Source organism: Oryctolagus cuniculus, chromosome 10, assembly GCF_051225735.1.
Source record: "Oryctolagus cuniculus isolate XC-2025 breed Fujian yellow rabbit chromosome 10, ASM5122573v1, whole genome shotgun sequence".
NCBI lineage: Eukaryota > Metazoa > Chordata > Mammalia > Lagomorpha > Leporidae > Oryctolagus > Oryctolagus cuniculus.
Genome location: NC_142876.1, coordinates 110,860,548 through 110,888,322, shown reverse-complemented (window position 1 = coordinate 110,888,322; position 27,775 = coordinate 110,860,548). Strand labels below are relative to the sequence as shown.

Here is a 27,775-nt window from a genome sequence, read left to right as displayed (position 1 = left end):
CTGAGGTCGAGGGGTACTTGGGTGCTCCAAAAAGTCGATGGAATGAAGGATCTGATTTTGGTGCAGAAACCTTTTGAAATCGATGCGCGTGAGGGGGTCACCAAAAATTCATGGAAAATGCGTGTTGAGTCCCGAGATGCGGTCTCAGAATTTGCCCGTTCGTAGGCTGTGGTTCCCTGGTTAACCCAGGGTGCATCTCAGTGGCACCGACAGCAAGGCTTAAGCCCCTGGCCCCAGGGTGGTGCTGTGTCGTGTAGCTAGCATCTAGGCAGAGGTGGCTGGGGCCAGTGTCCCATGCTGCTGGCAGCTTTGTGGTGGCTACTTGAACCCCTGCTTTGGGCTCTTCTGGGTTGTACCAGGTCACCCAGGTCAGCTCTCGGAACTCTGTCCATCTCCCTCCCAAATTCAGGTAGATGCTTGGCTGTTGAACCTGGGGAGCAGTGAGTTCCATCCCGCTTGTCGCTTGTCGTACCGCCTGCCGGGGGGCAGTGGGGAAGTGCATATTCATTGCCACTTTCTGGGGCAGGTTCCAGGGCGGCGCTGGTGCGCTGGGCAATGTTACTGTTCGGGTGAAGTCTCTGTGGGAGGCCGGGGAGGCTGTGCACTGGGAGTGGGGTGTGGGACAGCCCTGGACTTGTCGGGCGCCTGCTCAGGGCAGACCTGCTGCGGCTCCATGGCCCCAGACCATCTTCTTCCAGCACAGAAGACCCTTGCGTGTGCTTCCTCTGCGTGAGGTTAATGGCCACAGACCACTGCGTGTGGCAGTTGCTGGTGACACCAGGGAGGAGGTTGTCCGCACTGTTTCACTGGCTCTCGCCACTTTTAAAGCAGACGCGCAGCCGGCAGCCTGATGACTGTACAAGGTGGTGCGCCCGTGAATTTAACTTCAGGTCAAAGTCAGCGAATCCCTTTAATGTCGCTGACGGCCTTAACTAGTCCATGGGCTAAAAGCTTAGCGTGATCAGAGATCCTTCTGGGTTTTAGAAGTAGTACGGACAATGCCCTGAGCTGTTCTGACCGTGGCCAGCCACATGCAGTCGCAGGACTCAGCTGTTCCCCAGTTGGGGTAGGTGTCCAGGGACCACGCCCATGACCCCGTCTACTATGGAACCAGTGCACACTGCACGTGCCGTTGGGTCCCGTCCGCTCCTCAGGAACTCTGAGACCTCAACCTGTGTCCCTGCCACTCTCCACCTGGCTGGCTGGGCTACCTGTCCACCTTCTCCCCAGCAAGGCCGCCCACGTCTTCAGAGCAGGAAGTAGGACACACATGTACATATCTCAATTTCTAGAAATTGGCGCGGTAGGTTAATCCTCTGCCTGTGGCGCTGGCATCCCATGTGGGCACTGGTTCGAGTCCCGGCTGCTCCGCTTGGATCCAACTCTCTGCTATGACCTGGGAAAGCAGTAGAAGAGGGCCCAAGTCCTTGGGCCCCTGCACCTGTGTGGGAGTCCTGGAAGAAGCTCCTGGCTCCTGGCTTCAGATCAGCACACTCCAGCTGTTGCGCCCATTTGGGGAGTGAACCAGCGGATGGAAGACCGACCTCTCTGCCTCTTCTCTCTGTGTAACTCTGACTTTCAAATAAATGAATCTTTAAAAAAAGAGAAATTTATGCCAATTTTGAAACATTCTCAAGTGTAACCCCTCCCCACATCTCTTGCATCCGTTGCTCTCGCTGGATTCCAGGGACGGATCGCCATCGGCTTTTTACAGTCGGACGTCCCCCAGGACCCCGGTTGTTTTCTCTCTGTCTCTCAGTCGGCTGTTAACTCGTCTTCAGGTTCACTGATTTCTTCCTCTGCTATACGCAGTCTGCTACTGGCCATCCACTCCCCCCACCCCCACCCCCACCCCCAGGGCGTTTGCTTCCCAGCTCTCCCACCCTGAGCTGCGGCAGAGGTTCGGGTAGGTGGTGCCGACAGACAGCCAGGGATCCCAGGCTCTGATCCAGCCCCTTCCCCTGTCCCTGGGGGGGTGGGGGTTCTTCTACCTCCTGCCTCAGGGGAAGCAGCTTGCAGGTCTCAGGGCTGTTTTTGTCTCTGTTTGCATCCTCAGCTCTTTGGGGTACGCTTTGCAGCTTAAGCAGAGTGTTCTTTCCCTTGGAGTAGGATGGGTGATTGCTGGTGACTTCATTCTGTAGTCACTTGCCAGAAATAACCCATCTCCCGTGTGCTGCTCCACAGAGAGCCCCGTGCTACCCTTAATCCCGCCGCCCCCTCCCCCCAGGACTCTGACAGTGACCTGGGCGGGGAGGACCCAAGAGGAGGTTTCAGTGGAGCCCTGGCTCGGGCCCCACCCTAGGGGAGCAGGACAGTGTTTGAATTTCTAATGCTCTGTGTGGCTTTACTGAGCACCTGTCGCGATTTCCCGTTGGCTTGCGCTCTGCTGCCCCCTAGTGGAGGAGCGTGCAGTGACCTCCCTGTGGGTCGTCTTCCTTTCAGTCCGCAGAGACGCCGGCTGGGAAGCCATCAAGCAGGCGGCGCGGTTTAGACAAGGGAGCATTTATCTCCAAGCTGGTGTTCCTCAAGAGAAAGACTATTTCCATAACTCGGTGGAAACATAGTTTATAAATTATAAATTTATAAATTTATAAATTCACCTTGTTTTCCTGTGTACAACTTGGTGATCTTAAATACATGAAGTTGGGTAACCATCACTTCCGCCTGGTGGTGGGACATTTCTGTCATCCCCCAAAGAGCCTTCGCGCCCACTGCCAGTCCCTGTTCCCAGCCCGCCCCGGGGGAGCATCAGACTGGTGTTGTTGTTTTTTTTTTTTTTTTTTTTTTTTTTACTTTTTTTTACAGGCAGAGTGGACAGTGAGAGAAAGAGACAGAGAGAAAGGTCTTCCTTTACCGTTGGTTCACCCTCCAATGGCCGCCGCGGCCAGCACACTGCGGCCAGCACACCGCGCTGATCTGAAGCCAGGAGCCAGGTGCTTCTCCTGATCTCCCATGGGGTGCAGGGCCCAAGTACTTGGGCCATCCTTCACTGCACTCCCTGGCCACAGCAGAGAGCTGGCCTGGAAGAGGGGCAACCGGGACAGAATCCAGCGCCCTGACCCGGGACTAGAACCTGGGGTACCGGCGCCACAAGGCGGAGGATTAGCCTAGTGAGCCGCGGCGCCGGCTAGACTGTTTTCTGTGTACACAGCTTTTCTGTTCTGGGCACTTCACACAGAGGGAAGCATACACGATGTGGCTCCCTCACTTGGCACCGCGGTTCCTAGGTTTGTCCCACGCGTGGCACGTGGCAGTGCGCCCTTCCTACCCCTGGCTGCCTAACGCTGCAGTACGTGGAACATTCCACGCACCTCCACCTGTCGGCTGACGACACGGGGAGCTTTGTACTTTTTAGCTCTCACAAGTAGGATCTGGTAAGATCTTCATGTACAAGTCTTTGTGTCAGCATACGTTTTAACTTCCCTGCCCCCCCCCCCAAAAAAAAAAGAGGAATTAAGGGTCTTTATAGTCGGTTTATGTTTAACTTTTAAATAAACTTCTAGGGGGCCAGTGCTGTGGCACAGCAGGTAAAGCTGCCGCCTGCAGTGCCACCAGCCCATATGGGCACCGGTTCTAGTCCCGGCTGCTCCACTTCTGATCCAGCTCTCTGCTATGGCCTGGGAAAGCAGAAGTAGATGGCCCAAGTGCTTGGGCCCCTGCACCCACATGGGAGACCCAGAAGAAGCTCTTGGCTCCTGGCTTCGGATCAGCACAGCTCTGGCCGTTGCAGCCATTTGGAGAGTGAACCAGCGGAAGGAATCAATCTCTCTCTTTCTCTTCTCTGCCTCTCTGTAACTCTGCCTTTCAAATAAATAAATAAATAAATTCCTTAAAAAAAAAAGTCTACACTGTTTGCCAGGGTAGCCATACCATTTCGTGTCTCCCCCAGCAGAGTGATCCTCCCAGTTTCCCCACACCCTCAGCAGTTCCTTATATGAGGCGTCTGGTGGGTCTGAAGTACCACCTACTGGAGGTTTTGGGTTGAATTTCACTCCTGGAATGCCTAACAGCATCGAGAATCTCCTATGTGCTGTTAGCCAGTTGCATATGTAACTTCTTGGGGGAACTGTCTGTCCGAGTCTTTATTTTTTTTTAAGATTTATTTATTTATTTGAAAGAATTACACAGAGAGAGGAGAGAGAGAGAAAGAGACAGGGAGGTGTTCCACCCATTGGTTCACTTCCCAATTGGCTGCAATGGCCAGAGCTGGGCAGTCTGAAGCCAAGAGCTAGGAGCTTTTTCTGGGTCTCCCATGTGGGTGCAGGGACCTAAGGACTTGGGCCATCTTCTACTGCTCTCCCAGACCATAGCAGAGAGCAGGATTGGAACTGAAGCAGCCGGGATTCAAACTGGCGCCCATATAGGATGCCGGCATGGCAGGTGGCGGCTTTACCCGCTACGCCACAGCACCAGCCCCTGTCCAAGTCTTCTGTCCAGAATTTAACTGGGCTGTTCTATATTATTGGGAGTTACAAGAGCTTTCCGTATTCCTTGGCTGCCCGCTGCTGCCGGACTGGTGGCACCTAGCATTCACTCCGAACGGTAGTCCACTTGTGTCCCCCGCAAGCCTCAGACCGCTCTACTTGGAACTCATTTCTGGGAGCTTTAGAGCAACTCTTGGCTGGTTCCTGCCAAACTGCTCTCCTTTTGTTCCCTTTTAGGAGTGGAATCTCCGTGCCTAGCCTTGTCTGGGCACGCAACGCCGGCTGGAGACCTTGGCAGCTGGGTGTCTCCAGGAGACGTGACCTGGGCGAGTGGCACCGCCGCAGTGCAGGTGGGGGGCGGGGCTGTCTCAGACCACACAGCTCACAGGTGAACCTGGTGGAAGGACTGGGGTCTCCAAGGGACCTCGCTGAGCTCCGCTCGGGCCACTTGCCTGCTCATCTTTAGAGAGGAGTGGGGGCTGGCAGGCTCTGTGGCCTGGGGCTGACTGTGACAGCAGCTGAACACTGACTAAGACCCCATGTTGCTGTGCTGGCTTGGGGGGAGGTATTAGGCCAACCCCCTGTGTTTAAATGACAGTGGAGCCATCGGCATCTCTTGCTGCTGGGTTGGATGTACTGTAGGCTCCGGCGTCTTCCCTCCGAGGTGGTCCCTGGGCATGGTCCCTGGCCCTGGCACCCACACGGCTCCTCTGCTACGGGCTTTCTGCCCGGGAGCCAGCAGTTTCTCAGACCACCAGCAGCACATGAAGCGCACATCTGGCGCAAGTGTCCACAGCTGGACAGCGGCCACGCTCAGAAGACAGCCCTGCCGCCCACCCCTTCCTCTGGGGCGTTGTCTTCTGCAGCTGCCCGTCTCCCTAGCCCGGGCGCTGCTCACCCCCCCCCCCCCATAGTGATGAGGCCAGGACTCGGGACCAGGGGATGCGGCTGCACTGCTGGCCCCGTGACAAGGCCTGTGCCACGCAGTGCAAATGCAAACCAAAAGAAGCCAGCGGTGTCACATGTCCCTGCTCCTACAGTCACAGGGCAAATCCCAGTCGGGTGGGACGCTGGTGTCCGTGGGGTCCCAAATGAACCCCCCACCACAAGCAGCTGTCCATTCTCCAAGGTGAACTGGGTCTCTGTTTAACAACAGGCAATTTGAGTTTTCGCTTTAATGGACTTACAGGTCCGACTAAGTCTGGGGCAGGATTCAAAGTCCCAAGCGTGGGGGTCCCTGTGCCCTCAGCGGCCTTGACGCTGACAAGGGGGGAGGGTGCGCTAGAATTGTCCGTCCGCTGCTGCTTGTTCCTTCTTGCCACCACACGATGGCACCATTCCACTCCATCAGCTCAGAGCGGCTGGGCCTGGCAGAGCCTGGAGACCACCGAACGCGTCCCGCAGTCCGAGCTGGCTCGGGCTCCCCCGGGGACACAGCTCTGACCGCCGCACCACGCCACGCCTTTTCGTCCCGCGCTCTGAGAGTGGGGCAGAATTCCTTTATACCTGCACCAGGATACTCCGAAAGGCTCACGGAAAGTGGAATTAAAGGATGAGTTTATTTTAGTGCAAAAGTTTTGAGATTTGAAATGCAAAGTTTCTTTTTTCACGAGATGAATTTTTCACGAACGTTTGGAAAACACCGCGTAAGCATGGACTGCATTTTTTATTTTTTTTTTGCATCAAAATAAATTTATTTAATTCCATTTCCCCACACGTTTTTCAAAGACCCTTGTGGTGCCACTGGAAGTTCTGGCCAGAGCAATTAGGCCAGAAAAAGAAATAAAAGGCCTTCAAAGTGGAAAGGAAGAATTAAAATTATCTCTGCTCACAGGTGACAGGTAGAAAACTCTTAAATAATCCACAACAATCCTGTTGGTCCTAATCAAAAAGATCAGCCAACTTCCAAGGAGAGAGAGGCTGGAGGAGGTGTGGCGCAGGTGCAAGCGGTCACGCCCCTGGCCCCGCCCCTTCCTGCCTGCGCTGCACTTCGTCCCTGGCCTCACCGCGCATGCGCGCAGCCAGGGCACTGTCACCGCTGGTCACTCGGCACTGCTACAGTTACAGGCGCCTCCTGGCTTTTTTTTTGTTTGTTTTTCAAGGTAAATTTTTTTCTTTCTTAAGAAAATTAACTTACTTGAGATGCAGACAGACCACTCCCAAATGCTGGTTCACTGGGGCTGGGCGAGGCCCACGCCAGGGCTGAGCGTTCAGTCCAGGTGTCCCACATGGGAGGCAGGGACTGGGCCCGTCTCCTGCTGCCTCCCAGGTCTGCACTGGAAGCTGGGCGCCGCGCTTGCACTTGACCCTGGCACTCCAGTGCGGGAGCCAGGCGCCACATGCTGTTCTGACGTCACACACTGGGACTTCTGTGTGCACCCTCCTCGGTCACTGGGTTCGGCAGAGACCTCCTAGCCCTGCCCCCACCCACTGCCATGGTCATCGGCATTGCTGTGAGTGTGCCAGTGACACCCGCGCCGCACCCCAGACCTCACCCATCTGAATCTCACACCCAGGCACACAGTTGCCTAAGTGAAGTGTCTCAAGGGAGGCTCAAGGTCAACTGGACCACGCGGAAGCTGTGGTCTCCCATGGCTTGGGCCAGCCCCATCTAGCAGCAGCAGAAAAACCTAGGAATCCTCTTTGATGGCTCCTCGGCCCCCCATAGCCTCTGCCTCCATGCCAGGTTGATTTTGTCTCCTGCATGACCCTTAGATGCACCCTTGCCCTCTGTTCTCTGTCAACACCATGATCCAAGGCACCACTGGGACACCACCACCCCGTGCCCCAAAGACCCCTGGGAAGTTCTCGTCTTGGTTCTCTACAGCTGCTGGGCTGAAGGACTCAAATCCTTTTAGTGATGACGAAATCAAGGCCCAGAGAGCATCGTCGTTTGCCCAGAGCCACACAGCGAGCCGAGAGGAGGCCGTGTCTGCACCCAGCTCCCACCAAGAGTCTGGACCCCCTCTACTGAGCAAACGCTCAATGTCACTTGTCCCAGTGAGGAGTCTGGGGCAGACTGAAGGCTCAGGGATCTGGGCCGCCTGCTTGAAGTTCAAGTTCCCGCGCAGCCCTGGTTAGGCCACCTGAGACATCCCCGGAGTCTCCTGGCAGCTCTGGTCTCTCCTCCAGGCCTCTGCCCGAATCTCGGCCCTGTCCCCCTCTCAGTCTGTTTCTAACAGCAGCAAGGTGGGCTCCCCAGCCAGCCCAGCTTTTCTGGGCAGTGGCACTAGGTCCTCTGCAGTCCCACGCTGGTGACACCTGCAGCGTCTCCCCCCCCCCCCCCCCCCCAGAGAGGGACCGTGCTGGGGCAGGAAGGGCTGCCTGGCTGCTCAGGTGGGCTCGGCGTGCGCCGCGGTTCCTGCTCCCGAGCCCCACCCGGCCTGGGCTCAGGCAGAAGCCAGGCCCTGGGGAGGCCTGTCCTGCTTCTGTACCCGGAGCCCCAGTGACCACGGGCACCACAGTGTCCATCTCGGGTGCTGCCTGCAGGGGCCCTAACCTGGCACAGTATGCTCCTTGTGTCTGCACTCACGCTCAAGGTCAAGGGCCCTGGCCCCCTCCCCGCCTGGGCCTCCTCCAGACAGGGAGTGGTCTCCACCTGTCTGTCCCGAATCCACTTCCTGCTCCGTGCCTTGGGGCCTGGCAGCCCAGCCGTGAACCACCTGTGTGTGGCCCCAGCGCCGGGGGTGCTCTGAGCTTGCGACAGCCACAGCCATACTTGCCCCCCGCAGCCGCCTGTGAGGCAGTGCTAATGCTGTCCCCTTGCAGATGGGACAGAGAGGCTGAGTCACTTGCCCGAGGCCACAGGAAGGAAGTGGCAGACCGAGCCTGGGAGTTGCCGGAGCCCAAGCCCTCACCCTGGACCACGCCGTCTGTCCTGGGCCCGAGCCCCCAGCCTGGCGATTCCCGGGGCTGCGGCTGAGGCTGCGGTCAAGGCCAGCCAGCAAAGCAGCTTGTCCGCAGCCAGCGTTTCCGGCCATCTCTTCTGCTCACACAGCCTGACGGGGGCAAGACCCTGGCCATGAAATGGGTCCCTGTGCACACAGAGCTGAAACACCTGCCAGCCGGGGCCCACAGGGCCGGGAAGTGGGGCAGGGTGGGGGGCTTACAGCTGGAATCTGTGCCCCAGGGGTCCGCAGCTGCCATGCCCCCGATTGTGACCTCAGAGTCTTCTGATGTCGCAATGAGCCCGTGGGCCCTTCCTGACCTGGGTGGGGGGGGGGAGCTGGGGCAGCAGCTCCGTGCTGGCAGCCAGGACTATGGCCCGCGTGGGCCCGCCTGCCAGCACACAGCACCTGGCACCCGCGGCTGCAGCTCTCACGCTCGGCCTGTTCTGGCTGGAGGATCCTGACAGCCCTCGGGCTCACGCCTCGCTCTCAGACTGAGGCGGCCCTGCCCAGCTCGGGGGGTGGGGGGGCAGCAGCTCTCCCAGCCCGTGCCTCCCGGGGCAGGAGCAGTTCCAGGGCTTTCGACTCCAAGCCCTCGTGGTTGCTAAGGCCAGGATTCTGGGAGAGCTGCCTGGTGAGTTCCGGCCGCCTGGGCTGGGAAGAAGCTTCCAAGTGATCAGATGGGGTAGAGATGATGGGGATGCAGGGGTCAGAGGTTAGAGGTCACAGGGTGCCCTGGGCCCTGCAGTGGCTTCGCTGCCCCTGGGGGAAGCAGACTCGGCCAAGTCCGTTTACAGAGAGGGCCGTCCCCACGCGTTGGGGGAGGGTAAGTGAGGATGGGGTGAGTGAGAGGGGTACCTCTGCCTCCTTTGGTCCCCAGGCCCCCATGTCCTTGGCCCAGGGCTGCCTGAGGCCGAGCGGCCTGACAGGAGGGGCACAGCCCGCCCACCCTGCACCCACCTCTGTCCCCCTCGTCACCGGGTGCAGGCAGAGCCACATTCAAACACCGCGTGGTGATGGCAGGTTCTGCATCAGGTGGAGAAAACGAAGCAAGCTGCTTGGCGCTGGGCAGACGCGGCCCAGGCCCCAGAGCCTACACGTGGTGACCACCCCACTGCCCAGCCTGACCCCGGGCCCTCCCCGACTCCTCAGGGAAAAGCCAGTAACCGGCTGCGCGGGGTCTGATGGGAGCTGTGGCTGCGGGACTGTGGGTTCAGGCCCAGTGAAGGGACCTGGGTGTGCTCAGAACGGCCAAGGGGCTGGGGCCACAGGCTGTGTGGGCCCTCAGTAGTCTGTGCTGGACGAGAGCTGCAGCCTTGGCAGAGCTGTACATGGAGGACCAGAGCCTCAGGGCCCAGGGCGACCTCTTGGTGGTGCCAAGGGACAGGTCACGAGCAGATAGGCGGCGCTTCTGGGGCAGCATAAGGGACTCCTGGGCGGGCCGATCTTCCAGAACTAAGATGGCGGTGGGTATGTTCCAGCCCTCAGAGCCCATGTCCAGTGCTCCTCTGCCTGGGCCCAGGGCCTGTCTATACTTGGAGCAGGCAGCGTCACAGCTGGTTCTCCCTCCTCCCGGGGGCAGGGACCCCTCTGCCAATGGTGGAGCTTCCTGCAGTCCCACGTGGGCTGTGCTGGCGGCGGCGCCATAGCTGGGGCAGTGAAGATACATTAACACAAGTCAGCAGGCGAGGGACGGGCAACGCGACGGTGAATTTGACTTGCACGTGCACACACACAACACTTGCACATTGCACACTCATGCACACTCACATGTGGGCACACTTGCCCCTATGCACACTGGCACACAGGAGCAGGTCTAACTGGCTCCCTGGGCCTGCTCAGTCCACGACGCAGGGCCACCTCCTGTGTCCACCACCTGGGTGAGGACACTGTGTTCCTGGGGGAAGCCCCTGCCCTGCTCTCCTGGCCCCTCTGTCTTCCAGCCATGTCTGAGAGCTGGGCCTCAGCCTAGCCCGCCCTGGGATGGACTTGAAGGCCCCCAGGAAGCCTCGTCAGCTAAACAAGTCCAGGACCAAGGCCCAGGAGAGATTTGCCAAAAACTTTCCATATAGGTACGAGGTGCCCAGACTCCTAGGCCAAGCCCTGCTTCTGCAGGATCCCTGGGAACATGTTCTGGGGGGACAGGAGTGAGGGGGCATCTCTGATCCACAGGGAGCCCCCCAATTCCCCCTGTTCTCTGTGCCCACCCACCACAGGCTCTCTTGGTTGTCAGAGCCCAGCTCAGAGTCGCCGAAGCCCTGGGAAGCCAAGAGCACCCCTCAGAGGGAGAAGCTGCCCCTGCAGAAGAACCTCGTGCCCACCAGGTCCATCCCGGTGCGAGGGTGAGCTCCCACCCCAGTGGGGCCCTGGCTCGCCTGCGTGCTGCCCGGGTTCCCGCCCCAGGCTTGGCAAACAAAGTCCACGCCACCCTCCCAGTGTGCTCCACTCCAGGCGCTTCCGGGCGAGGCACGCGGGGCCTGGGAGGCAGCCCTCAGTGGCGCAGGGGGCCAGAGCGGGCGAGGCGGCAGCTTGCAGGCCTCGGGACAGCCTGGTGGGTCGGGCCACTCTCAGGGCCCCGGCGCTGGTGGGAGTTTCTGCTTTGGACACCCGCAGACTCGCAGCTGCTCTCGTCGGGTGGAATCTGAGACCTGAGCCTGGGCTCAGAGATGGGGGGCAGAGGCGTAAGGATTCAACGTCCCTGCACACCAGGGCACCCTCGGGAACATCCCCCAGTGGGATGCACCTCAGACTGTGCAGGCTGCTGCTTGTGGGCACAGCACGGTGGGGCCTGGCAGAAGGGACTGTGAGGTCCCGGGGACTCCCGTGGCCCCTTGGTAAAGGCCCCGCCCCCAGCCCTACTCCAGGGCCTTGGCCCCTCCCTCACGCTCTGGTTAGTGTTAAAGCTGGCAGGACCTCAGAGCAAAGGGCAGGGTCACCAGGGTGCAGTCCACGCCCCCCTTAGAGAGGCCGTGTAAACACGCATGGACACACACACACACACAGGCTTGCCCTGTTCATGTGCAGCCCTGCCCCCCCCGGCTTCCTGCTCCTCCCTCCGTGGGCTGCCGGAGCACGGGAGCCCCAAGGGGCTGAGCTGCCAAGGCAGGGGTCTCGGGTTCCACCTGCGTATCGGGGAAGCGGCAGAGAGTCGGGGCAGGGGCTGGTGCAGTCCACCTGTGCCGGGACCAGGGAGGGAGGCTGAGGTTGGCTGGGAGCAGACCCCCACCCTCGGGAAGGACAGTGTGGAGCCCCACACTGGGCAGGGAGGCCTGGTAGGGTGGGGAGGGTCCTTGGGGTGCACCCAAGTGGGGGCTGGGCTAAGGAATGTGTCTAGCGGTTGTGGGCTGCAGTCAGGGGGGCTGTCGCCAGCCCTACAGGCCTGGCTGTGAGGACAGGAGCTCGGACAGGGCTGCAGTAGTGGGGTCCCTGTCAAAGAGCAGCAGAACTCCCGTGGGAGGCAGGGGAAGACCCTCCACGCCACCCTCCACCCGACCAGAGTCAGAGAACAGCGCCATCTAGAGGACATGCAGTGCTGCTTCTGGGATGGGCCACCAAGCCTGCTACAAGCCCACCTGGTGAAGGGCAGGGCCTGGGGGCTAGGGAGGGGATGTTGGGATGGCTGGTGGAGCAGGTGGAGGAGGCGGCTTCCTGGGCCACCGCTGGCTCCGTGTGGGAAAGGCTGGGACGGGTCTGGCCGGGGGCCGATGGTGGCTGGAGCCCTCCCAGCTGCGGCCCCGCTCACCCCCTTGGTCTGCAGCGGCTGCCGCCAGCAGAGCCCCCGAGTCAGCTGTGGCTCTGTGGTCTCCTCTAGGCTCGGTGCTCCCGATTTCACAGGCCCGCTGGGCTCCTGCCTGCCACCATCGCCGCCGCTGCAGCCCCGGCTCTGTAACCTTTGGGAGCTCAAGTTACTCCAGTGTCGCTTCCCCAAACAGCTGTCCCACAAGCTGTGGCTGCTGCACGCCCGTGCCACACATTCCTGCACCAATGAGGCAGCGGGGCCATCCCGGGGCCTCGCCTAGAGCCCAGCGCCGTGTCCCTCAGGGCCACCTTCTCCTTGGCATGCCCGGGGCAGTGGGCACAGAGGCTTGAGCCCCTTGGCTGTGGTGAACCAGGAACTCCCCTTCTCCCTACAGACAATGCCATGTTAATAAACTTTGCAGGTTCAAATCGCGCTTCCACCCCGACTGTCCCTCTGCCTCTCTGAGCCGGCACTGTTTTCCAATGGTCAGCTGGGCTAATGAGCTTTGACCTGCAGGGTTGCTGGGCCACAGCAAGGCTACTCCATAGGGACCGATCTGCACGCACCTGCAAGGAGTTTTAGGAGGGTGTTCAGGAAGCAGAGTAGAGAAGTGTGTGGAGCGTGCTACCGCCTTGTCTGGTTCAAAGGGGGTGTGGAACAGGTAGACAGGCAGCCTTTGTCTCTGGGGAGCTTGGGGACGGTCAGGGAGGGAGGCCCGCCTTTTTCTGAAGTTGTCATACATGAATGTAACACTGTTAGAGTCTGACGTTGCCCCTATAGTGCCAGTGCCTAACGGGAAGCAGTGCATGATTAAACAGGGCCACCCCTCGAGGCTGGCGTAACCCCAGTGGAGCCCACAGAGCCACTGCGCCAGCTGCTCCTCTTCCGATCCAGCTCCCTGTGCTGCACTCTGGTCTACACAGAGGGGCTGGAGTGCCCCTCCTCCCCGAGCCTGCAGGGAGCAGGGACCCGCCCCCGCCCCCGCCCCCGAGTCCTGCCCTCTTGGGTTGTAGCCAGACCTATCTCCGTTTGGACCATGTTATGTCTTCCGGTCTTTGCCAATGTTTAAAGCTGGGGACTATTTGATAGAAGCAAAAACCAGTCACGCGTGTTGAGCCTATAGCATGACCATGGTGGGCACCTGACCACACCCAATACCCTCCTGAGAGCTCCTTCCCCCACCCCTGCATCTCTCCTGTGACCACCCCTCTCCTCCCACTTTAAAGATAATCTCTCGCGATGGACCTTTGGCTTAGCAGTTAAGATGCTGTGTGAGACTCCCGTCTCCTGTGCGCGGTGCTTACTTAGTAATCCCTCTCCCGGGAGCGTTTGATGCAGACTAGAAAGGCGGGGTGTCCGCCTGTGTGCAGCACCCTCGAAGGAGGACGCACACCCTGCAGGAAGCTGCCCGTTGCAAAATCCCATGCGGAGAAGGGGGAACCAGCGTAAACGTTTGGCAACAGAGGGGTGATTCAGCAAGCCCCTCCCTGCACAATTCCTCTGCAGACGTCAGCAGCGGTCTCGCAGCACCTAAGTGCGTTTGCGCGTCTAAGAGAGGCCGTGCAGCTCCTTGTCCTCGCCACCGCTGTTGTGCCTGTGTCACAGGTGTGCGCCTTTGTCCTAGTGCGGATGGAACAGCCAGCTCGTGTGTCCGGGGCTCTGCTGACCTCTTGGTTTGTCCCATACTTCACTGGAGCAGCTCTGGGCTTGCCCTCGCCCTGGGCCACCCGGCCAGGTGCTGAAATACACAGATGCACGCAGCTGAGACTCTAAAACTGACGAAGGCATGAGATGGTGTTGTGGACTGGAAGCAGGGATCGATGTTAGCCCAAGTCTAACCTCCCAGGAAGCTGGGGAGATGGCAAAGCCACACAGGAAAAACACAAATCCACCCCATAACTGCAAAAAAAAAAAAAAAAAGCCAACCAAACAACAAAAAAAAACATTTATTTTGCTGCCAATGAAAGCCAGAGAAGCAGGGACCTTTGTGGCCCCGGCCACCAGAGCTGCCCCTGTGCTGGGATCCGGGTGAGCAGCCGCAGCTCTGAGACAGCGAGAAACTGGCAAGCGAAGCTTCAAGTGCAACTTCACTGCCTGCTTTGGTCCCTGTGGAATTGGAATACAGTTTGAATAGGCGATCACCTGGGTGCCCCCTTGTCCAGCTTGGCCCAACCGGGAAGGGCCCCACTTCTGGTGGTCAGCCTGTGATCCATAAAAGCCCTGACATTCTGACGCCAGCGGAGGATGAAACAGGTCAGGGGGCAGCCAGAGCAGGTAGAACCCCCTAAGGACAGCAAGGTGACAAGGAAGAAACTTCCAGAACTGCCCAAGCTCCCTGCAGCCCTCGCGGGCCTGAGCAGTGTCCTCCCCACCCCTACCCACACACAGAGGGCACAGGGCCGTGTGGTGTTGGACACAGCTACATGCGAGCCATCAGGACCCGACATGGGTGCCTGCAGTGTCAGTGTGAATGGGGGACATCGGCGGGGGGACGGTGTAGCGGCTGCCCCACCCAGTGGGGGAGTCGAGTGTGACAAGTGTCAGAATGTCCAGGCACAGAGGGGAACAGAGCGGAGTAACATCGAATTGTGATCCATCAGGGGCGAGGCGCTGGCTTCGAACCAACGTGTGTGTGATGGAAACAGGCTCGCTGCTACTGCGCTCCATGACCTCCAGCCGCCCGTCACTGCGCTAGATTTCCAAAACCTCCAGCCTTACCAAAATTCTGGCATTTTCCCATGGAAACTGACATCAGTCACTAAGTGGTCATTCAGTTCCTCCCTGGAGACTCCCAGGGCTGGCCATCTCCCCAGAGCCAGCAGGTCAGGCGGCACTCATGACCTCCTGGCCCAGCATACACACACGTGCACACACACATCCACACACGTGCACACAAGTCCTCATCCCAAGAGGGAGGCCCAGCAGGGCCCAGGCCTGGCTGAGCTGGTTTGGGCTTTAAGCCCTGGCTGGGGTCAGGTTGTCACAGTGCCCCCTCTCTGCACGTAGCCCCTCAGAGCTGTGGGAACCCAGGCTGGGATCATATCTGCTCTTCGTAATCACCTTTCTTTTTTTTTCAAGATTTTATTTATTTATTTAAGAGGCAGAGTCACAAATGGAGGGAGGGAGAGACAGAGAGAGAGTTCTTCCATCTGCTGGTTCACTCCCCAGATGGCCACAACTGCCAGAGCTGTGCCGATCTGAAGCCAGGAGCCAGGAGCCAGGAGTCAGGAGCTTCTTCTGGATCTCTGACATGGATACAGAGGCCCAAGCACTTGGGCCATCTTCTACTGCTTTCCCAGGCCATTAGCAGAGAGCTGGATCGGAAGAGGAGCAGCTAGACTCGAACCAGCGCCCATATGGGATACTGGCACTGCAGGCAGAGGCTTAGCCCACTACACCACTGTGCTGGGGTCCCACCTGGCTTGCTTACACCATCTGGTGGTAGGGGGACATGAGGCTCAGAGACCCAGTGAATTGCCGATGATCCAGCGGCCCCACGCCCCCCAAACCAAGAGAACTGCACAAGGAAGTGGAGACACACCAGCAATATCAGAAAGTAACAAACCATTTATTTCAAACACATGCCTGTCCCCATCCTATCAGACCTGCCCAGCGCAGCGGCCTGGGCTCTGCTGACACCAGGGAGGCCCAGCAGCTCGCCAGACAGCAAGCGCGAGCCACGTGGGGACAGGTGGGCCTGTCCTGTCTGGCACCGCGGAAGGAGGCTCACGCTGGCCCCTGGATGGGAAGAGGGGAGAGTCTCGCCTGCAGGACTGGCCCTGCACCGCGTGCAGCCAAGGAGAGGCCAATCTGCTGGCTCAGGACTGTCCTGGCGGGGGCAGGGGATGGGCGGAGCCCTGGGTGGGCCACAAATCTGCATTCTGTTCCCTGCACAGAAGCAGAGCTGATCCACAAAGTGGCGTTTCAGGGCCTTAAAAAAAAAAAAAAAAAAAAAGCTCCTTACGCAGAACCTGCCCGCCCTGGAGTGCCTAGGGGAGGTGCCCATCAGCTGGCACAGGCAGAGGCAAACGCACAGCTGTATGGCTGGCTGCCCAAAGCAGGTTGCACCCAAACCAGGCGTGACCTGTGACCAGGTGGGCTGCCAACCAGCCAAGCGTGGGTGCAGGGCTTCTGCGGGGCCGAGCACCGGCAGCACCGGCAGCACCGGCGCCTCCTGAGTCGTGATGGGAATGCACCTCCAAGCAGCTGCCCGGGCGCAGGTGCACAGGCGGGCTGGGGGGAGGGGAGGCGGCCCCGCGCGCCGCTAGTGCAGCCGCAGGTAGGCGGGCACAGAATAGTTGAAGAGCAGGAAGTCCATCTTGTAAAGGTCGAAGAGGCGCCGCTGGTAGAAGGGACTAATGTCCTGGAAGAGGCGCGCCGCGTAGTCGCGCGCTGCGGCCGCCGCTCTGGGCCGTGGCGGCGCGGGGAAGTGCAAGCCCGGCGCCCCGGCCAGGCCCAGCACGAAGGCCGCGTCCTCGGCCAGCGTCTCAAACTTGCCCACCACGTCGTAGCGCAGGCGGCACGGGTGGCAGAGCGCGTGCGCGCGCTCCCAGTGCTCATTGAAGGGCTCTCCGCGGCGCGTGCGCGGGTCCAGCAGGTAGGCCAGGAACTCGGCGAAGCGAACGTCGTGGCCGCGGGCCAGCGCCTCGGGCTGGGCTCCGGGCCGCAGGCGGCGTATGATGCGCGTGCCGTAGCGGCGCTGGAAGGCCTCGCTGTAGGGCCGCGCGAACTTGTTGCGGTAGGCGGACGCCAGGCGCTCGAAGGGCTCGCGCACGAACAGGAAGGCCAGGTAGGTGCGCAGGCGCCGGTTGATCTCGGCCGGGCCGAAGTCGGCCAGCGAGGGCAGGCGGCCGGGCGCGTGCGCCTCGTGCGCGGGGATGGCGCGCGGGTCCCCGTGGGCGCGGCCGCTGAGCGCCAGCAGCACGCGCTTCCAGTTGGTGCAGGCCACCTTGGGCACGTAGCAGTAGAGCAGGCCGTGCGCGTCGTCCACCAGCACGTGGCGCAGGTCCTCGGGCCTCAGCAGGCGCTGGCGGCGCGCGTGGCGGCTGCAGGCGCGGCGCAGCAGGTCGCGCCGCTGGCGGTGCGCCTCGGCCAGGGGCGAGCGCGGGCCCTGCGGGCGGCAGGGGACAGGGGACAGGGGGCGGGACCTTGAGGGCTGTGTTGGCGGCTGGGGTGCCAGCCTTCCCTGCCCCGGAAACTTGGCTTGACCAAAGAGAGGCTGAAACTGGTCTCAAGACAGCTTTGGCCGGAGAGCTGGGGCCGGCTTCGGAGGCCGGGCCGCCAGCGGGCACAGGCTCTTCTAAGTGCCAGCTGACGCCCCGCGTCCATGGCTGATCCTGGCAGCCAGCTACGGTGAGACTAACAGGCATCTGATCGGGCACCCTCTGCTCTCTACGGGGCCCACAGCCAGCAAGGCATGGCCTCCCGGCTGGCAACTGAAGGGTGTGACCCTTTGGGCGCACCCCCTGCTCTGTCGCTACTGTTTGTCTAGTAAACTCTCACCTTCAGGTCTCAACCTTTCTCAGAGTCTCCCATCCCCCATCTAAACGAGGCCCCTCTTGGCTACAGTTCCTGTTACACCTGTGCGTCCCCCTTTAGCGCATGGGTCAGGGCCTGGCAATGCAGGCGATGATGGGGCGATGGCTCCGCCCACACACACACTACAAGGGACTGCCAGCTCCCTACGGCAGGAACCCAGCCCATCTGTGGCCCCTGGATCTCCTCGGCCTGAGCAGACCGCAGGCAGTAGGTGCCCAGTACACACTGTCTGAACAAGTGCCTGTGTGCAGGGGCCCAGGGCGTGGGGCTCCCGTTGGAGCACAGCTGGCCCCCGGCTGTAGATGCTGTGAGGTGAGCCACGCTCCTGCAGTAGATACCGTGCACAGATTCTGGGCGTTCTCCCAGGCCGGTGGTGAGCAGTCCGAGCCCCTGAGCCCCTGAGCCCCTGAGCCCCTGAGCCACGAGGAGACACAGGCAGTGTGCAGGGCGGCTGGGGTGGCCAGTGTGCTGCACCAGTCAGGACAAGTGCATTTTTGACTTAATGATATTTTCAACATAGATGGGTGATCAGGCCATCCTTCCATGGTACCGGGAAGAGTGTCTGTATGGGGTGTGTAGGGGGGGGCGGGGCAGTGTGTGGGTCCATCAGGGCCTCAGCAGACACTGGGTGTGGGGCCAGCAATCCGGAGGTGGGGGGTAGGAGGTGCCCTGCACCTTCTCCTGTTGGAGCACGCACTGAAATTCGGAAGGTAACGCGACAGCTGCCCCCGCCCTGGACTGTGGACTCCCCCAGGGCAGGCACGGGGTCTGGTTCACTCGGTCACACTGCAACACGAGGCACAGTGCTACACAGTGTGGCCTCACGCTGCCATGGACTGGGCCCAGATGCGCATGCAGGTGGAGGGAGACCCTGGCCCCTTACCTCACCCCTGAGACTTGCCCTTGGCATTGCTCTCTGGACAGAGCCTGCAGCTGGGGAAGCCCCATGGGGCCTGCGGCGGCAGGTCAGCACTGGGGCTGTTGGTTCCCGTGGCCGGGGGAGTGGGGCCATCCCTGGGGTCCCTTGTCCACTTACCTGGTCCAGGTCGTGCAGTATTTGCAAGGGACTCCTCCTCCTCCCGCTGAGCCAGCCAGAGCCCAGAGGCCTGCTCTCAAATGCTGTGGGGGATGAGAGAGGTGTCAGGGCAGGATCGGGGGTGGAGCATGCCGCTGGGGACTTGGCCACCTCCTGGGGCCGAGCCTTCTGTGACTGCCTGGCTCCGAGGGGTTGATGGAGTGGGGAAGGCACTAACAGGGCCTAAGATCCCAGCACTGGAACCCACCCCTGGACCCCGACCCGGAGGTCTCTGCGGGACCTGTGGCTGACTTCTTGGCAGCTGCACAAGCCCCAGGAACACGGCTGTCATGAAGCGAGGTGACAGGTGACCTCTGCCATGTCAGGCAGTTCCTCAAAGCAAGGACAGGCCTGGCCTGGGGGCCATCTCGGCCACCGCCACCTAAGGACAGCAGCCGTCCACGCTGGGAAGCAGTGCGTCCTGTCCGCCCTCTCACCCATGAGAAGCATCTCTCTGGCTCTGCTGCAGGCCAGGGCTGCGGACTGAGAAAATGCCAGTGCCTGTGGACAAGGCCCAGGGAGAGCCGCTGCCCCCACCACAACCCCGAGGCGCCCAGCCTTCCAGTAACACCCGCCTTGCCGAGGGCTGCTCCTTCCCTGGCCAGACCGCAGCCTGCAAGAACGTGGGCCCCGAAACAGACCCCCTCCCCCCAGGACCTGTGGGCAGAGAGGGAGAGGGAGCGGGCGCCAGAGAGGCCCAGAATAGCTGTGGCCAGTGATTACAGGGCCCGGGCCGCCTCTGTCCAGCCGCGCCCTGCCCACTGCACGGGTGGAGGAGCCCTGGGATCTGCGGGGTGGGCAGGCTGGCCCTGGAGGGGGAGACGTGGCGGGAGGAGCGCTGAGCACGAGGCCACCTTGGAGATTCCTGGGCCCAGGACAGCTCGGGGTGGCTGTGGGGGAGCCACACAGTGTCTGCCTGAACAAAGCAGACATGATGTGCAGGGCCCGGGGAGAGAAGGCTGAAGAGAGCGGTCAGCCAGGCAGAGAACAAGGCGGGGCTGTGGCTGAGAGAAAGGGAAACTGAGGCAGAGCCAGGGAGGCCTGATGAGCAGGCAGAGGGGCTCTGAGAGCCCCCAGCAAGCCAGCCACGGTGAAGGGGCACAGAGCAGCAGGCACGAGCCACCAGCAGTTTGGGAGAGCTGGAGGGTGGGCAGCCACGCCCACGGTCCGGCCCCAGCCTCGGAGGCAGGCCACAGTCCCCTGCCCAGGGTGCCAGTGTGACGGCTACCCCAACACCCCAAGGTGCCCACTGCAGTGTGGGCTGGAGGCTTCTGGGTGAACAAGGGGGATGTAGGAAGTGTCTGTGGCCCTCAGGATTCTGGGTTTGGGGGGCAGGCCGATGGGTGGTGCTGTCAGGTGGGCAGTATTGTTCTACCCATTTCACAGATAGGGAAACCGAGGGCAGAGAGGCAGAGCCGCTCGCCCAAGGCCCCACAGCATATTTGCTGTGCTGGAACGGGATGTGAGCCCAGGCGCCGCAGGCCTGCCTGTGCCTGCTTCCTGGCTGGGCCGTCCTGCGCACGGCCCCTGTCCGTCCCCAGCACCCCCAGGCCGGTTGTCTCCATTATGGTGCGAGGAGGCCCCCCTGGCCACACGAGGCCCTGGGTGCAGGGTCCTCCCACGGGACCTCCAGCTGAGGACGGCCTTGTCCCCGCACGCCCACTCCCGCCCACAGAAGGACTCGTGTCCTCTTCGGGGGGGGGGGGGCGGGGCACGGTGACCTCTTGCGGGGACGTTCTGCCGAGCAGAGGCTGTGCCACGCGGCACCTGGTTAATAAGTTGCCACTGCTCAGAGCAGGCGAAACCACACTGATCCCACGGGGGGCCTCCAGCCAGGGTCTGCCCTGCCCCATGCCTGCCCCCACAGGGCTCCTGGGGGTGACCTGTGTGTCCCCGACTCAGGGCTGTTCCTTTGGGGGACGAGGAACACAGGGGACAAGCCCTTCACCAGGAATAACCAGTCCAGGCTATCTGGAATGGAACCTGGTCCGCCCCGGTCATTCTTGGGCGCACTGCCATCAGCTTGGCCCCCACAACGGTCAGGCCCCCGCTCCCACTGCCCCCCACGCAGCCAGCCCTGGGCAGGCCCCATCGGCAATCCCGGGACAGCCGCAGGAGCTTCCCCTGAGTCTCCCGTTCCTGCCCGGCCCACCCAGGGGAGCCCAGGACTCCCGAGGCTCCGCACACGCTCCCAGGAATTCCGGGTTCCTCCCCAGGCCCCTCCCCGCGTCCTGGCTCACTGACCCAGAGGCCTTTCCCGCCAATCACAGAACACAAGGAGCGGGCTCCGCCCTCGTGGCCTGTGCACCAGCCGCCCCCTCGGCCTGGGGAGCTCTCCTGGGACCAGGAAGTGGCGGGGAGGCGGGGGGAGGGGGCCAGGTCTCAGCTCCAGCGCCCCCCCCCCCCCCCCGGCAGAGAGGGCCCCTGGATCAGCTGCAAACCTGCAAACAGGATCCCCCCCGCCTCTGCTTTTCCTTGACCCATGGCACTTGCTCTGGCTACCGTGCTGTGGCTCGTGTGTGAGTCGAACGGCCTGGGAGGTCAGCTCTATCGGAAGGGGCTAGGGACAGCACCCCAACTTCTAGGGGGAGCGCCATCTTATACCACGTCTCCGACTTCCCTCTCCCCCTCCCTCCCAAGGACTCTGAGCTCCACGCACAGCATACTCCGGAACACACTAGCCTATTCCAGCCCTCTCTGCTTCCGTCTGTGCCGTTCCTTCTGCCTGCGATTTCCTTTCCATATTTCCCCTGCGGGAAAGCTCCTAGGCAGCCGTTAAAGCCCACCGTAAATGCCCCTGTCCTAGAAAGTAGAAAGAATAAGGAGTTGGCATTTAGCCTGGGCTCCAAATCCTGGTCCCACGTGTCCTGTCTCTTGATCTTAGTTTCCCGCCAAAGGTGGGCTCGCGTGCACCGCCCCTGCTGGGGCATCCATCCCGCCTGCCTGCCCTCTTCATCTGTAACTGGCTGGCCGTGCCTCCGAGCTCTGGGCGCTCCAGCGGGACCCAGAATGGACAGCGGTGTGGGAGTGGCCACCGACAGCCATGCCCCCTTCTGCCAAGTCTGCTTCCCTGCAGTAGAGGCGCAGTGGGTGCAGCTGTGCTCTGTGCTCCGGGTATAGCCTGAGTGTGTGCGGCAGGGGCTGGCGTAAGGTGGCCGTGTTGAGGCGGGGCAGGGGATCACGGCGACACCACCCTCGGGAGGGCCCCTCCAGGACAGGCTTAGCTCCCGGGGCAGCGGCGCCAGCCTGACCCTCCCCGGTCTCCTCCTTCCCACGTGTGAGCTCTTCCATGGGTGCCGCTTATGCCCCTGTCTGCCTTGCTTTCTATAAAGGACCCGGCCCCTGGGGGATTTTGCTGTGACAATGCAAAACGCACTAAGATCCATTCAGTCCGTGAGGTTCTGATGGACATGCCCTCGTACGGGCGTTGGCAGAGGGCGTGTGACCCAGGCCTGCCCCATCAGAGCACCGCACCCCTCTCTGCCATAGCAGGTGGTTCAGCGACAGGCACCACGTGACCCAGTCCAGGTCAGTGAGCTGTATCCTTGGGACTCCGGTTGCATCGGTAAAGCAGCCCACTGTTTGGGCTGGGGTCGCTGAGGTGAAGCTGCTTGGGGCATGGTTGGGAGACCAGCACCAGAGAGGAACGCAAGCCCAGGGCCAGGGATGGGCCGTGAGCCCCTGGAAACAGCCATGCCTGAAGGCAGATATCCCTTTCTGGCTTCGGCGTGTCTGAGGCTGGGTCTGTGCTCGCTGAGATGGCTCCGGGTTCCGGTCCCTCCCTTGCGGGTGAGTGAGCCGGGCCCAGGGCCGGGGAAGGAGTCCAGGGCTTACAGCCCAGGGCCCGGGCCCAAGCCGAGCAAGGGGGCAGAGAGGATACCTGCTGCTAGGGCCCGCGGGGCATGAGAGAGGGCAGCTGCCGGCGGCCGTCTCCCGGCTCAGGCCTCCTCCAGCGGGCCGGCAGGAACCCAGCCTCTGCACTGGAGGAGTCTGTCGCCACGCCTACCCGGGAACCTCTCAGCTCCAAGGCCAAGTGCCTTGGCCACGGCCACCTGGCTCCCCGGGAGTCACTGTGTTCATTCTATGCGGAGCCAGAACACCAGTGTCTCATGAAAAGCTGGAGATACCCACGGAGCTGGTGGTGTTTCCGCGATCCTCCCCCCACCCCGCTGTCCTCTCTGCCCACTGCAGGGGCGCCGGGCCCCCCCTGGCTCCTGTGCTCAGCCCGCACGGACATCCACAGCTGCTGTGGTGCTGGAGACCAGAGGAGGGAGAGAGAGGGGAGGGCGCTTCCTGGATGCGTCCCTGCACCCCTGCCGGCCACCCTTGCACAGGAGCTGGCTTCCAGGGGGAGAAGGGAGGCAGCAGTCCAGCTGGGAAGGTAGGGAGCTGGTGGTCTCTGTGGGGAATGGGCCCTTCCCCCCTCCACACAGCTCCCTTCCCCGCCCCCAACTCCAGCCCCGAGCACCTAGGCTGTGGCTGGGCAGAGGGTACAGAGCTGAGATTTGGGTTTCTGACAATAGCAATTGGGCAGGAGGTTGATAAGTGTCATCGCCTGTCTCCCAGCCCCCTGGACTCCTCTCCCAGGTTTTACAGGGGGTGGGAGGAGGTCAGAGGAACAAAGGCTGGGGGGTGAGCGGCACCCCGGTTTGTTTCTCTTCTCTTAAAGCTGGGTGGAGGAGGTGGCTGGAGGTGTCCCGCAGCGATGCGGGGACAGCCAGACCCACGGTGTGTGGACAGTCCCCCGAGCCTGCCCGGTCCTCTGCAGACACTCCTTGCAGCTCAGTGAGCCACCGCCTCCTCTCTCTCAGACCCACAAGCCAGGGGGCCCTGCCCTGTGCCCTGTGCCCGGGACTGGGTAAACATCCCTCTACAGAATGACTGGGTGGGCAGAGACTGCCGGCTGCAGACACTAGGGCCACACCCGGGACTGGGCCAGGGGACATAGCTCAGCTGGGCCACAAGGAGCACCTGCTCACAGCTGGCTCAGGCTGGGGTCAGCGGGGGCTGGAAGGAGTGACCCCAGCCCCCTCCGAAGCTCCGACCGAGACCAGACACAGGGGAAGGTGTGGTGGCCCCACCCTGGGCCAGAGTCAGTGCGTAGTGGGCAGTGAGAGGGGAGGGGGGAGTAGAGAGGGGAGAGGGGGTGGGGAGCCAGGGGATGAGGACGCTCAGCACTGGGCATTTCTTGCTGTCCTCGATCCAGCGCCCTTGTAGAGGGGCCCCCGAGGCCAGGGAAGGGGGGCCAAATCCCAGCAGGTAGGGCTGGGCGAGCGGCCCTGCGTCCAGCAGCCTGCCCGCTGCTGGATCCCTCCAAGGGCTCCTGCCGCCCTGGAGATGGGCTCCCGCTCACCCCGCGGGGCGTGGTTACTTAGGCGCAAGGACCCGGTCTGCCCTAAGGATGCAGGGGTCAGACTCGGCCCACCCTGAGGGTGGAGGAGGGCAGTGGTCACTTCCCCCTGCCCCCTTACACACAGGAAGGGCGGGCGCCTGGGCATGCCCACCCCAGGGGGCTTGTGTAGCCAGTGCCTAGCCATCCACACCACCCTCTCGCCCGCCCTGGCCTCAGTTTCCTCTGCTGTAAAATGGGACAGGGCAGAGGCTCTGAGGAGAGACAGAGTGAAGACTGAGCGCATACCGGGTCGGGAGCCGGCAGGCGGCCTGGCAGTCCACTAAGCCGCGAGCAGTGCCAAAGATGGACCCCCTGCGGGGGACCTGGGAGCCTCAAGCCGCCCCTCCCACTCGCGCCTACTTGCAAACCACATAGTGAGGGTAGAGAGGCCGTCTTTCCCGATTGACCAAATGGCCCCAGCTACCCACAAGCGACCCTGGTGTCGGGCCCAGGCCGCGGTGCCCGAATGGGCACCTCTGTGTTGAGAGACATGCCGAAGGGGAGCAGACCCTTGCGGGTGGGCTGGGGCATCTACAGCCCTCAAGGGTCGTGAGCGCCCCGCGCGCCACCGGAAGTCCCCGCGCAGAAGGAGGAGCAGGTGTCCCCGCCGTCAGGGCTCAGCCAGCACTCACCTGGGCGCAGGGCGCGGGGTGCCACGCACAGGAGCAGGAGCACGGCGCCCAGGCACGCGGCCGCCAGCATGCGCCGCCGCGGGCAGCGCCGTCCCATGCTGTGCGGGCAGCCAGCGGGGGTGCAGTCCTAGGAGACTGGCCAGGGGCGGCGGGGCTGGGCCCCAGGACCCGCCCTGGGGCTGGCTCTTCCCGCTCCGTCCCTCCCAGCGGGCAGCTCTTATCAAGGCGCAAGGCACAGGGGTGGAGACAAGGTGGCCGGCCCCAGTCCCTCAAATCCCTGTAATCCACCCGCCGTGGGCCTGGCCCTCTCACGCCCACACCGACAGAGGGGGCGTGGTCAGGCAGTGCGGGGAGGGGCGGGGCGGGAGCCCTGGTGCCTAGGGAGGCGCTGCCCCCTGGAGGCTCCCTGGGTGCGTCGTCCACCAAAGGCCAAGAAGGCTGGTCACAGAGGCCGGCTGGGGGAGCAGACCCCTCCCGGGCAGTGCCCCCTTATGTTCCAGGGGCCCCCAGACTGGTCTGGGGCGAGCCTCGGCCCCCAGCAGTGCAGCCCCTGTCTCACCCGGCCCTGTCCCCAGGCCCAAGGGAAACCCCTACCATTCTCCAGGGCCACTCTGTCGCCTGGCTTCCCTCCTGCGCCTCCAGGTCCTGCCCGAGTCCCAGGTCACAGAGGGGGAGGAGTGGGGGTCTCAGGGACACCCCCACCAGGCATCGGGGGCTGTTGTCCTGGCAGGTCCCCCACAGTTGCCCCCGGCACCAGGGGAGGACCCAGGACTTGGGGAGAGGGGGCTGGGAGGGCCACTGGGGTCAGGGCTGAGCAAAGTCCACCTCAGAAAGATAAACACATCTGCCCAGCCCGGGGGGTGGGAGGGGAAGAGGGGGAGAGACCACTCCAGACCCCAGGGTCTTGCTGCCCGGAAGTCCCGCCAGCAGGAAACGTGGCTGTGTGTGTGGATGGCAACGCTTAGCTTGCGTGTGCACTGAGCTTGAGTTGTTTCCAGAACTCTGAAAAATCTGTGGCTCCAAGCCCTGCACTGCCGCTCACTGGCAGCGTGAGAGGGGGAAGGTCGCCTCACGCCCCGTGCGCCAGGTCCCTGCACATCAGGGCCACCTAAGCCGCAGAGGGCTGTGCAGGTGCGGTGAGACAGACAGTAGCAACGGGTAAATGTCCCGTATCCTGATTATCTCACGGTTGCAGCCTGCAAGTGCTTCTGGTTCCTCTTGCAGTGAGAGTCTAAAAATTCCTTACGATTGCATTTATTTAAGTATTAAAAGGTCCACTTAATATCAAGCAAATGATAGTTCTGCTGGCCGAAAAGTGTGACTTTAAATGGTGATGTGGCAAGGGGAAACCAAGCTCTCAGGTAGGACGGGAGGGTCCCAGCCAGGCCCGGGGCCCAGGATTCCCGATCATCCACATCCAGTGCCCCCCACCCCAAGTCTCATCTAAACCTGAGTTCTTTGGGCCCCCGGACCTGTCCTGCTTGTCCACGGTCCCAGCCCCTGGAGCCCTCAGTCCCTCAGTGTTGGTCCTCTTGTCTGCCGCCACCTGGTGGCCAAAATTGAGTATGGCGTCTCAGACTCCTCCCCAGAGACCTACCTCCCTGGAAACAGGTGGTGGTCTGGGTGTGGGAGGGTGGAGACACCTGGCTCCGCAGAGAGGCCTCTGTGTCCTGCTTCCCGCTCACAGGCTCACTCATTGGGCAGACTTAGCCCACTCTGCTAAGGGTCCGGGAGTGGGAGCGAGAATGAGACCGGTGCAACATCTGCCCTGGTGGGGCACAGAAAACAGGAGTGACATACCACGTGACCACGGAGCCACGGAGACACCAGCTGGGGCGGCCTTGCTGGAGTGGCCGCCTGCTGGGGGTGCCTGGGCCCGGCCTTGGGCGGCCTCCTGCTCTGGGCAGTGGCCACACTGTAGCTCCCGGGCTGAGAGAGACGTGGTTCCTCCTCACCCCACAAAGGCACATGGGGGCTTCTCCCCAGCCACGCCCAGCTGGGAGGGGGTGCTCTCGCTTAGTTCAGTTCAACACTGACAGTGACCTAGAGAGTCACGGCCATTGGCTGTCAGCAGTCACTTTGTCCTTCAGCCCCTTTCCCACCCCCACCTTGCCCTGGCCGTGCGGGGTGGGGCTGAGTGCCCAGGCGTCTGGTCAGCCAGCCCCAACCCTGACGCTACCTATGAGCTCGGCACGGGCCGTCTGCCTAGAACAAAACGTGCTGCTCTTACCCAGGAGGTGCCAGGGGACTGAGGGACGCAGGCATCGGGGTCAAAGACCACACCTTGGGACAGAAGTCCCCTAGCAACCTGTGCCCGTGGGTCTCTGGAGCCAGGGGCAGAGACTGACACATGAGGGTCTTAGAGAAGTCCCTGGAAAATGGAACTAGAGGATAACACAGGTTGACCAGGAGCACTTGTCCCACCAGGAACCATACCCTCGCCGAGTGTGGTGGCCGTAGGGTGGCTACAGCCGACTTTCAGCCCCCGAGGGTCCAGGTCCCAGCCCCGTCTGTGACAGGCTCTCCTGGCCTCAGTGTCCTCATCCATAAAATGGGACCGTGCCCTCCTCAGGGCCAATGAGAGGGCGAAGCAGACAGCCTCAGGTGCTGGGCAGAGCTGAGTGTCCTGCTGTTTGTATAGGGTGGCGAGGGACCCCCAGGCCTCAGGAGCTGAGCTCGGGCACACCCAGGTGTCGCTTCCCAGGGGCCAAGGATTTGACTGTGGTCCTTTGCTGGCTGTGTGACACCTGACCTCGCTCTCCCCACAGCGGAGCTTCTGTCCTGGGAGGGCCGAGCTCGGGCAGGTGCATGTGGCTCCGCGAAGGGTCCAGGGGCTACCCCCACACTGTCCCCCAGGCGCCACACGTGGCAGGGAGGATGGGGGCCCCCACTGGCTGCGGCAGCCTCTGTGTCACATGGACCTGGGTTCCGGCACTGCACCCTGGTGTGCTGAACACCCCTGCGGGACGACACAGCAAACCTCAGAGTCGGAGCCCCAGGCCCCTCCGCGACTGTGCCCGCCCAGCCCCAGCCTGTCCTTGCCCCAGGCGCACGCCCATCAGCCGTGTTGCTCTGACCTGCCCCTCCG

At 62.1% G+C, this 27,775-nt stretch overlaps 2 protein-coding genes across 2 annotated transcripts; one reads left to right on the top strand and one right to left on the bottom strand.

The window, feature by feature from the left end:
• Nucleotides 1-10,294: 10,294 nt before the first annotated feature.
• Nucleotides 10,295-12,330, top strand: C10H3orf22 (chromosome 10 C3orf22 homolog). The gene is made up of 3 exons (XM_089304922.1): nucleotides 10,295-10,383; nucleotides 10,528-10,653; nucleotides 12,123-12,330. Exons 1-3 carry the CDS (start codon nucleotides 10,295-10,297, stop codon nucleotides 12,328-12,330), a joined length of 423 nt encoding a protein of 140 aa, XP_089161048.1.
• A 3,267-nt stretch (nucleotides 12,331-15,597) lies between these two features.
• CHST13 (carbohydrate sulfotransferase 13) lies at nucleotides 15,598-24,919 on the bottom strand. Its single transcript, XM_051851786.3, has 3 exons — nucleotides 24,688-24,919; nucleotides 18,625-18,707; nucleotides 15,598-17,160 (listed from the first exon to the last, which is right to left on the bottom strand). Exons 1-3 carry the CDS (start codon nucleotides 24,782-24,784, stop codon nucleotides 16,315-16,317), a joined length of 1,026 nt encoding a protein of 341 aa, XP_051707746.3. The 5' UTR covers nucleotides 24,785-24,919; the 3' UTR covers nucleotides 15,598-16,314.
• Nucleotides 24,920-27,775: the final 2,856 nt, after the last annotated feature.

Coding starts and splice junctions, on each gene's coding strand:
- C10H3orf22 (XM_089304922.1), top strand. CDS start 10,295: ATGGACTTGAAGGCCCCCAGGAAGCCTCGTCAGCTAAACAAGTCCAGG. Junction 10,384..10,527: donor GCCAAAAACTTTCCATATAG/GTACGAGGTGCC, acceptor CACCCACCACAG/GCTCTCTTGGTTGTCAGAGC. Junction 10,654..12,122: donor AGGTCCATCCCGGTGCGAGG/GTGAGCTCCCAC, acceptor GGTCTCCTCTAG/GCTCGGTGCTCCCGATTTCA.
- CHST13 (XM_051851786.3), bottom strand. CDS start 24,784: ATGGGACGGCGCTGCCCGCGGCGGCGCATGCTGGCGGCCGCGTGCCTG. Junction 18,708..24,687: donor ACCCCGCGCCCTGCGCCCAG/GTGAGTGCTGGC, acceptor CATCCCCCACAG/CATTTGAGAGCAGGCCTCTG. Junction 17,161..18,624: donor TACTGCACGACCTGGACCAG/GTAAGTGGACAA, acceptor TGCCGCCCGCAG/GGCCCGCGCTCGCCCCTGGC.